The 11780-nt window shown below is 32.1% G+C and overlaps 1 protein-coding gene across 1 annotated transcript in view; it reads right to left on the minus strand.

Annotated features, from left to right (window-relative positions):
- Window positions 1-11324, minus strand: part of fig4a (FIG4 phosphoinositide 5-phosphatase a) — an 83280-nt gene extending 71956 nt beyond the window's left edge. The window contains exons 1-5 of the mRNA XM_016240279.1: window positions 11275-11324; window positions 8358-8452; window positions 5782-5880; window positions 4491-4614; window positions 1233-1389 (exon numbers count right to left, since the gene is read on the minus strand). Coding sequence (XP_016095765.1) covers window positions 1233-1389; window positions 4491-4614; window positions 5782-5880; window positions 8358-8420 — 443 coding nt within the window. The 5' untranslated portion in view covers window positions 8421-8452; window positions 11275-11324. The remainder of the gene's footprint in view (window positions 1-1232; window positions 1390-4490; window positions 4615-5781; window positions 5881-8357; window positions 8453-11274) is intronic.
- Window positions 11325-11780: the final 456 nt, after the last annotated feature.

Here is an 11780-nt window from a genome sequence, read left to right on the forward strand (position 1 = left end):
CACTCACACACACACACACACACACACACACTCTCTCACACACACGTGTGAATTGCATCCTGAGATCAGAGTGACCGACCGCAGCAGGACAGACACGGTTTGTGACGAAAACCTGAAGAAACAGAGAAACAGCACTCTAGCATACTAACTATCACTACTACTGCAGTATGCACACTGAAAACACACTGTATGTGAGATTCCTGTAAGCAAAGAGCCTCAAAAGACTAATTTATTCTGATTGCTAAAAGTTATTTTAACACAAAATAATACTACAACTGGATAAAAACACTACAGATCAATTACTGTAAAGCCTGACATATGAAATAATTTTTATAACCTTATACAAAATATTTTTTAAATAATCTAAAAAAAAAAGTTTTGATATGTGTTGTTGTTGATCCATCAGGCTTTTATGGCTCATTTAGTCTGATATAGTGAGGATATGATGGAAAAACAGCAGTTTTTATACAATAATATGCAGTTTGCTACAGATGCTGATATTTCTATGATGAAAGTCTGATGCTTTTGATGTAAATCAGTGAGATCTTTATAACACTGCAGCAGATGCTTATATAAAATGCTATAAATATCAGTCATCTCTCTATATCTCCAGTAATCAGATGAGAGTGAAATGCTCCAAACATATAATGCAGTGACTGAGAGCTGAAGAAATAAAGGCTCCTCAGAAGATGTGAGATGTTCTGGAGGCTTGTGAAGATCATTCCTCCGCTGAGGAACAGTGAAAGTAAAGCTTCTGGAAACAAACGCTCCTCAAAAGATCCTGAGGATCAGATTTGAGACTCTAAAACATGATTGATGGAGAATCAAGTGAAGCTGAGCTGCTTCAGTGCAGTAAGTGTTCATCTGGAGATATCACTGCAGTTATTCTGACCTTTACTTGATCAAAATCAGTCAAGATTTCACACGAGAAGCTCGAGTACAATTACACTAAAGAGCTCTGACTGGAGAAAACACTCTTTAGACTTTTCAGGTTCTAATCATTTAGAGGGCCTAGAAATTCAAATGTCACATATGATTCAGTAGAGTTAATATAAACAGCATACACTATATTTACTCTAGTATGCACTGTAGTAAGCAGCAGCACACTAGCAATCCATTCTGAACAGGATCATGTGACCAAATCCGAGTGATCTTATTGGTCACTCTCTGTAGAACTGGCCAGCAGTAAAATAGCAACATATAATTATCAAATATGCGTAGAAGTCTCTCACCGGGCCTCATCAGGGTGTGTGACTCTCACAGAGTCATGAGGAATGTAGATCATATTCGTGTCTTCAATCTTATAAATCGAGTGGCCGCCGATATCCGCCATCCTGCGGCGTTTAGTGATCAACACGATATAGTAACCCTCCAGAAACCGCACGAAACCTGAAAGACACGAGAGAGAGCAGAGAAACTCATGCTGGGTTTTTACACTTTACAGTAAGTTCTCATTAGTTAACATACAATGCATGAGTTAGTTTATGATTTAGCACCATGGCGAGAGAAAGCGAAAATATAGGAAAAGTGAGAAAATAAATAAGATTGATATATTTTAATTGCATATAAAATTTCCATCCGTTTGAATTAGTTTTATCATAAACTAATACACTTAATGTGATGCACATTTGGTATATCAACAGATCAGATTAATAATAACATCAGGTTTTATATTTGTATTACCAATAAATCCAATTGGTTTCAGTCATACATTTTAACTAATTAATTTTTCACAGCTAGCCATATTTAACCATGTTCAATACTTTTCAACTGAATACATTTTATTGTTTTCACAATTAACAGATTTCAGCTGATTCTAAGCGATTTAAATAAATGCATGAAATTGAAAATATGATTGTTTAAATAAAATAAAATTGCTACATATAAATAATAATAAACTATCATTTTTTTGAGTGAAGATATCTGACCCGTTTCATTTATGCATGACTGACAAAAATGCATCATATTAAAGTTTATTAGTTTATGTTAAAACTGCATGATTATAAGTGGATGGAACTTTATATGCAATTCAAATACATGAATCTTAAATTTTGGTTGATGTAAAACAACAAAATTACTACAGCTAACTAAAATTAAAATAGAAAATATATAAATAAAAACGGATTCAAAATATTAATAAAAATGTATTTTAAAAAACTACTTTGTTTCTTCATCAGATTTGGAGAAATGTAGCATTGCATCACTGTCTCAGCAATGGAAGTGAATGGGTGCCGTCAGAATGAGAGTCCAAACAGCTGATAAAAGCATCACAATATTCCACAGCACTCCAGTCCATCATCTGGAGAAGACAAAAGCTGAAACACATCCAGCATTAAATACCATAGAGTCCATAATCCATAATAACTCTTCCTCCAGTGAAAAAGTGCATCTGCTGTTGTCTCTCAGATCAAAATCCAGACACATATGTGTTTAGAGCTGTTTAAACGCTGCTTGATCTGTGCAGATTTCTCTCCTGATTCACACCAGAACACTGACTCACTGGAGGAAGAGTTATTATGGATTATGGACTCTATGTGTTTTAGTTAAAAACGTCTTAATGCTGGATTTGTTTCAGCTTTTGTCTTCTCCAGATGTTAACTGATGGACTGGAGTGCTGTGGATTATTGTGATGTTTTTATCAGCTGTTTGGACTCTCGTTCTGACGGCACCCATTCACTTGCAGTGAGACAGTGATGCAATTTCTCCAAATCTGATGAAGAAACAAACTCATCCTAATCTAAGATGCTCTTGAGAGTGAGGATATTTTCAGCAAATGTTCAGTTTTGAGTGAACCATTGCTTTAACTGTGCATCAGACAACAATACTTCCATTTCTTTCATGTTTAATGTGCATTCAGAGGCGAACACATCACTCTAATGACGAGATTTGAGGGTATAATTAACAATAACATGCCGTGTTTGTCATGAATCTATCAGGTGTGTCATAAACGCGTGCCACACACACATCAATGTTCTGATCTACTTGTTTGTGCACTAAATTTGCACTTCTTATTACTTCCACGACACCCGCTCCCTCAGCAGAAGGTGATCTGAGGCGAATGGAGGTTGTATAAGACACAATTTCAATGACTAACACAACTAAAAGTGAGATTTGACCAGGTGCGTGTCAGCAGAAGTAGTGCTGTTATTGTTAACTAAAACTCTTCAAATCGATTTCGTTAATTGAAATACAGCTGAAACTAAATAAACATTACATAAACAGTAATGTGTTGCACTTGCAATGCCAAAGTCATGGGTTTGATTCCCAGGAAGTGCTCAAATGTATAGCTTGAATGCTAAATATAAATATTAGATGAAAAAAATTACAAGTTGCTTTGGAAACTTACTGAAATAAGTTAAATTGAATTACTAAAATTACTAAAACTGAAATAAATAAATTAAGGTTAAATATATATATATATAAACGAAATAAAACTGACAAAAGCATAATATTACTAAAACTAAAATCGAAATAACTATCAATTAAAGCTAAATATAAATATTAAAACACAAAAACAAATAAAAATTACAAAAATATAAAATTACTAAAACTATTAAAAAACTATAAAAATGACAAAAGCACATAGCAAAATACTAAAACTCAAATAAATATAAATTAAAGCAAAATATAAATATTTTTTTAAAAAACTAACAAAAATGACAAAAGTACACAAAATTACTAAAACTGAATAAATATAATATTAACAAACTACTAAAAATCACAAAAAGACAACAAAATAAACTATTAAAAAAACTAATAAAAATTACAAAGGTATAACAAATTAATAAAATTAAAACAGAAATAAATAGAAATTAAAGCTATATAGATATATTAAACAAAAACTTAAAAATGACAAAAGCAAATAACATGACAAAACTAAAATATGTAATTAAATGTAATTTATTACATTTATTACAAATATTTTTTTAAAAATGAATAAAAATGACAAAAGCACATAAAATTACTCAAACAAAAACTGAATAATCAATTAAAGCTAAAGTAGGAATATTTAAAAAATCTAATAAAAATTACACAAAATTACTAAAACTATTTAAAAAAATAAAAAAGCACAAAAGCACAAAATTACTAAAACAAAAACTGAATATTCAATTAAAGCTAAATAGAAATATTTTTTCAAAAAAGACAAAAGCACATAAAATTATTCAAACTTAAACTAAAATTAAAACGAACAAATAAAAACAGAAGCAAATTCAATATATTAAAAATACCATAATATTATATAAATAACACTAAAGTACCACTGACCAGTAATAACACACTGCAGATGCACAGACTGCGTAAAGACTCACTTTAAGCGGAAGAGTTTCTGTTGTCTCACTTTACTAACGCACCTGACCGTCATGCGTCCGTTTTGTGTGCTAGTGTACTCAAACGAGCCGCTCACTGAGGCCCCTGAGCTAAAACAAGCAGTAGTATTTACAGAAGTAAATGATATGAAACTTTGAGCAATCAAGGGAAAAGACTCTTACCCACAATGCCGTGGGCAGAAACGGCTCTGGAAAGACCGGAGGATCCCTTCTGCCCGATCTTAGTGCGATTGCCGAGATCCAGACGGCCCAGAAGCTCTCGCACCTCCTGCTGACTGTAAACATGCTGCCAGAAACACACACACATTTACACGGAGCAAACCTTCGCAAACAATGAATTTCTATGGAACAATTCAGGGATGAAATTCGTCAAATGCCAAATAAATAAATTAGCATTAAAGGGGTCATCGGATGCCCATTTCCCACAAGTTGATATGATTCTTTGGGGTCTTAATGAAAAGTCTATAACATACTTTGGTTAAAATTTGCAATGGTAGAGTAAAAACACCTTTTTTACCCTGTCAAAAACAGCTCTTTTCAGATCAAGCCGTTTTGTAGCATTTCCCTTTAAATGTTAATGAGCTCTGCTGGCTCCGCCCCTCTCTTCCGAGCTGCTCTCAGAGAGACTGTTTACTTTAGCCGCATTCATCGTGAAATAAAAGAGCAAATTTGTTGGACATTTTATTCCAAAAAGGTTTAATATGTTTAATATTTCCACCACAGAGTGAACAGTGATTTAGTAAATTATAATAAAATAAAATAAAAAATATGAGATGATAAAAATAAATTTTAAAATGTTTCCTTGGCAATTAACTGATATAAAATAACCTGAAGTATTACAATTACTAAAATAAATATAAATTGAATCTAAATAGAAACATTAAAAACCAAAAAATATTTAAAAAGCACATAAGTACTAAAACTGAAATGAAAATAAATTAAAGCTAAATTGAAAAATTTAAATAAGAAAAATAATATAAATGGCAAAAGCATATAATTACTAAAACTAAAATAAATATAAATTTAAGCTATAAAAACTAAACCTAAAAAGACAAAAGCACATAACAAAATTCCTAAAACTAAAATAAAATATAAAAAAACTAATAAAAATTACAAAAGTGCACAATATTATGCACTTTAGAGTTTATAACAAATTACTAACACTAAACTAAAATAAATATAAATTAAATCTACACCGAAATATAGCAAACAAAAAATAATAACATGACAAAAGCACATAACAAAATTACTAAAACTAAAAAACAAATTAAAGCTACAAAGAAACATGAAATGACACTAATAATAAAAATGACTAAACAACAATTTTGACTAAAACTAAAATAAATATAAATTAAAGCTACATACAAATAAAAAAAAGTTTAAAATGTAAAAGTAAAATGGGTTGAAACATCATTTCATGTTGCCTTGTTAGTGAAGATTGTGAGCAGCTCACCTTATCATCAATAATGACCAGATCTCGCGGTTCAGTGCGGTCGATCTTCAGGACACGATGTTTCGTTTGAGCGTTATTACTGCCCACCAGAAAATACCTCTGAGGAAACCAAAACAAACTAAAAATTACAATCTATTAACCATTTCGGAAAAGCAACAAACATATATTTTTAAACGGCCGAATGGGTGAAACGTGAGTGTCACATTACATCCTAATATTGAAGAAGAAAAAAAAAAAAAAAAAAAATATATATATATATATATATATATATATTCATATTGGCATAAGGAAAATGAATGAAGCCATTAAAAATCAACAATTAAGAACACTTACACTTCCAGAAGTCATTTCAATAAATTCTCGTTATTGCGATGTCTTTAGCAAATAATATTTAAATCACATTACAGTAATGCGAATTTATGAGTAAATGTCTTTTAATTGTCATGAAAATTACTATTTTCTTTACGCAAGAATACAACTTCACTTCCGTATTTTGATTTTGGAGTGAAACATGAACCAGAATATCAAACATCCAGAGAGTTGAAGAGCTGCTGAGTGAATATGAAGAAAAACAGCAGGGTTTGAGGCATTTTGCTCTTTATCTGGACAGATTTCCAGGTAAGACACATTAAAGACTCCCAGTGAAATCGACACACTGAGGATAAAGACACGCCGGTCCTGTTCTCTGTTATTATAGTCCGTATTCTGCAATGAATGACAGCTGCACTCATAAATGGTCCGATCTGTGCTTTAAAAGAGCGTAAAATACAGCATGGAATTAAAGGGACACAATGGACTCGCACTGGGCTCACTGTCTGTATGTCTGCACACAGAAAATGACGTGCACTGCACTTGAATCAATGTTTTATTAAACAATGTTGAGCAGAATATCATGCATGTTGCTGAGGACAGTGTGCTGTTACTTTACTAAGTGACAAGATGCATCATTTTCACCTGCTGGACCAGAAAACTGGTGAAAAAAATCCCACACTGAAGGAGGAACCTGAGCCATATTTACATTATATGACTATTAAATAAACTGGGGGAAAATGTTTAAAATAATAAAGAAATTAAAAATTTATTAATTATATATATATAATACAAATTAATTATAAATAGATCAAAAATTAGATAGATAAAACTGGTTAACACTTTGGAATAGTTAAGGAGTTTTAATGTTTCTGAAAGAAGTCTCTTCTGCTCACCAAGGCTGAATTTATTTGATCAAAAATAGAATAAAAATTGTGAAATATTATTACCATTTAAAATAAGTGTTTTCTAAGTGAATCTCTGTTAAACTGTAATTTATTTCTGTGATGCGCAGCTGTATTTTCAGCATCATTCCTCCAGTCTTCAGTGTCACATGATCTTCAGAAATCAGTATATGCTGATTTCACGATATTACTGTTTTACTGTATTTTTGATCAAATAAACACAGCCTTAGCGAGCAGAGACAGCTTCCTACAAAAACAATAAAAAAATCTTTATTATTCCAAACTTGTGGCCAGTAGTGTACTGTAAATGAATCAGCTTATTTGTAGTTGTTCATTGTCAACTACATATATTTGATCTTATATTATGATTCGACATACTTGATTTTGACAATTAAGCACACTTTCACTTACAAAAGTTATTCATTTTTACCATAATGTGTCCAGATTTTCACTTGTGAAATTCTCATTAGATTTTTTTTTATTAAAATCTAATTTAAATGATATATTTAAAACGCATACTGTATACTACAATAATGAGAACTTATTGGTAAAATTAGATTTAATTGCCATGAAAATAATGTCATAATAAACACATATGTGAGCCTGGAGCACAAAAGCAGTGTTAAGTCGCTGGGGGATATTTGTAGCAATAGCCAACAATACATTGTATGGGTCACAATTATACATTTCTCTTTTATGCCAAAAATCATTAGGATATTAAGTAAAGATCATGTTCCATGAAGATATTTTGTAAACTTCCTACCGTAAATATATCAAAACTTAATGTTTGATTAGTAATATGCATTGCTAAGAACTTCATTTGGACAACTTTAAAGATGATTTTCTCAATATTTAGATTTTTTTGCACCCTCAGATTCCAGATTTTCAAATAGTTGCATCTCAGCCAAATATTGTGCTATCCTAACAAACCATGCATCAAGGAAAGCTTATTTATTCAGCTTTCAGCTGATGTATACACCTCAATTTCACAAAATTGAGCCTTATGACTGGTTTCGTGGTCCAGGGTCTCACACGGTCCTAAAACAGACTTTATTTTATTTATGCAAAAATATAAATTCTTAACTTTTATTAAAACAGTGCACCAAACGATACAACACATTGAATATGTCATGGCTCCAGCTCAGACAGTGAATCAGACATCAGGTCTCAGTTTGATGACAGCTAAACGCTGCCATCTAGAGACATCAACATCTGTGACCGCATTCATACAGTCAGAAATCTCCTAATGGATGTACAGTATATATTCATACACAGCTGCTGATCTGATAAACACGATATGCATTTAAAAGACTCAAAGCAATGCATTTATCCTTCGTGAATAATGACTGAAATATGACTTACGGCTCTGGTCTCATAAAGCACCAGCTTCTGAACTCCTCTAATCACAGCGGCGTTCACAGGCATGATGACGCTTCAGTCCAATCAATGACACACAACTGATGAACACAACACATGCTGAGTGTCATAATCAGAGCTGGGAGATTACTTACAGAGTCTAATCTGTTACTGGTTCCTGATTACATGACAAAAACTGTAGTTAGTAACGTAATCCATTACATTGCACATTTTAGTTAATATAATCAGACTACTTTTAGATTACTTGTGACCTAACTCAATATACATAGTACCATATTGATATAAAAATACAAAGATTAGGAAAATATATTCCATTCTTTGTTATTAACAACATGAAGTGCATTAAACAAAATTGTGAAATATTATTACCATTTAAAATAGCTGTTTTCTATGTGAATATACAGTAAAATATAATTTATTTCTGTGATGCAGCACTGAATTTTCAGCATCATTACTCCAGTCTCACATGATCTTCAGAAATCATTCTAATATGCTGATTTATAAATCATAATATTTCACCATACTACTGTTTTACTGTATTTTTGATCATATAAACGGATTACGTTCAATCTTACATTATGTCGAAGTCTCCCAAACTGGGGTTCGTAAAGGAGCTGGGTTCGAGAGTTTAATGAAAAACTAATAATTATAAAAAAATAAAAAATATAATTTCAAAATCAATCAAAATAAAACATGTACTTAAAAAATAAATATTTTATTTGTTTACCTGCATGTCACGTGACCATTAATGCAAATGTGATACTTTATAATTAAAAATGTACTTTAAGTAAATATATTAGGTATATATATTATAAAGACAAAAGCCTTCCAAAGAGATAGAAATACATGGTTAAATAATTACTGAGTGATAATTCAAATAAAATGAACGTGTTCATCAGGAGTTGACGCAGTGTTGAAACGCTTCTTAAACCTGAAATGATTTTTGTAAATGCAGTGATCAAAAACTGGAAGACCTTCTGAGCGTACATTAAGCGGTAGGATATTTTAGAAAGGAACATTTAAAAGATGTAAATTAGGGAGAATACATTTTTTTTTATTGCTATTGTGTGAAGTAGACTTGTGCCGGTATTCGGTGACGCGGTATATCACGGTAATGAATATGCACGATATTGTTATCGTGGGCACTTCTAAATACCGGACACTACTGTTTTACTGTATTTTTGATCATATAAACGGATTACGTTCAATCTTACATTATGTTGAAGTCTCCCAAACTGGGGTTCGTAAAGGAGCTGGGTTCGAGAGTTTAATGAAAAACTAATAATTATAAAAAAATAAAAAATATAATTTCAAAATCAATCAAAATAAAACACGTACTTAAAAAATAAATATTTTATTTGTTTACCTGCATGTCACGTGACCATTAATGCAAATGTGATACTTTATAATTAAAAATGTACTTTAAGTAAATATATTAGGTATATATAATATAAAGACAAAAGCCTTCCAAAGAGATAGAAATACATGGTTAAATAAGTGATAATTCAAATAAAATGAACGTGTTCATCAGGAGTTGACGCAGTGTTGAAACGCTTCTTAAACCTGAAATGATTTTTGTAAATGCAGTGATCAAAAACTGGAAGACCTTCTGAGCGTACATTAAGCGGTAGGATATTTTAGAAAGGAACATTTAAAAGATGTAAATTAGGGAGAATACATTTTTTTTTATTGCTATTGTGTGAAGTAGACTTGTGCCGGTATTCGGTGACGCGGTATATCACGGTAATGAATATGCACGATATTGTTATCGTGGGCACTTCTAAATACCGTGAATATATTACAAATTATTCAAATTTTGAATGCATTTTAAGAATACTTTTCCCATTAACTGGTCAAAATGCACAACACCGCCGTATGCTGCGTGAAAGACGCGCGCGCACTCTGATGTAAACAAGCGCGGACGAGAAGCGCACGGCGGAGCGCGCGAGAGACGCTCTGGAGGAAAGCGCACTTTCTTTAGACTTAACAGGCTATTTATTTTCAAACTTTTTTCAAACAACATGCCCTAGATATTGTTTGAAAGTGTGTATTCTTTATTGTTCGGTCACACTTTACATTAGGGCTTCATTAGTTATCATAAACTGCCAATGAAAAATTCCTCTGAACATTAATTAATCTTAGTTATTCCAACATTTAATAACAATCGAAAGTTGCAACTGTGTTATTTAATGAGCTAACATGAACTAAGACTTGTATTTTTTAAACAAAGATTAATAACTTCTGTAGCAAATGTAGCTATTGCTGATTGTGAATGTTAATGCATTAACTAAGCTTAAATACCGGCATACCCCTAGCTGTGAATAACACGTGATAATGTAATCCATAAAAAGTAACTGCAGTCTGATTCTGAGTATTTTAACATCTCGGAATACGATTACGTAATGTAATGGTCATAACGATGCACTTTCATATGACAAAACTTCTCTATTATAGCTACAAATCATGATCAAATTCACACAACCATTGCAGAATCAGGAACATGTTAAAAAACGCATTTGTTTGCATTTAGCACTGCCTTGAATAAGCTATTCCACATAACAGACATGACATATTTAGCTCACTTTTCATCATTTAGTCTGCTCTTTAGAAGCTACACAACATATTTAAACGGGTCCCAAAAATAACTAACTAACTTGTAGTTGTAAGGTGTATGTAAACAACTGTAAGCACTTGAAAAACAAAACGCATGAATGATAATCCAGGACTAATCTAATATGAGAATAAGATGCTAATGCTAATAACAAAAATGAGGAAGATGTTGGTGCTTATCGAACCCATGTGGACTGTTTACGGCCTTTGCGTTTTAAAAGCAAGCCTGTTTCTACATGACAGTGATGATAACAGACAGAATTCGACCAAGAACCAGATAAATAGCACTTACAGTCCGCGGACGCCTGCATGAGTGTCGATATATTGAGAAATGTTGTGTATTTACATGTGACTGTCATGCAGCTCAGCTGAGACGGAACCTCCGCTGGGACAAAAAGCACAAACGGAAAAGCGATTTGAAAAACGCGCACACTGACTGGACAAGTAGTATGAAAAACAGTCACAGTTGTTTTTGTCGCGTTGTGTTAGACAGATAAGTTAACTTGCTCTAAATGTTCATTCCCTGAAAGAAATACTAGTGTTTTTGCATTTCTTAAGAACAAAACCCGACAACAATTACGCTAGCGCTACGAAGCTACGCTTCGAATCACTACTAGTCCTTTCAATTACTCAAATGTCTCATTAAAATCTCTATAAATTAATACAACTGATCTGAGATCTGGTATAATAAAAAACTATAGACATTGGTTCAGTGGTCAGTGAGCTAGTGATGGGAAACGAATCTTTTCGGAACTTTCGAATCAAAATGATTCACTGATTTTTTTTTTAGTTTTTTTT

This window comes from Sinocyclocheilus grahami, unplaced genomic scaffold (assembly GCF_001515645.1).
Source record: "Sinocyclocheilus grahami isolate Dianchi unplaced genomic scaffold, SAMN03320097.WGS_v1.1 scaffold587.1, whole genome shotgun sequence".
NCBI classification, from domain to species: Eukaryota; Metazoa; Chordata; class Actinopteri; order Cypriniformes; family Cyprinidae; genus Sinocyclocheilus; species Sinocyclocheilus grahami.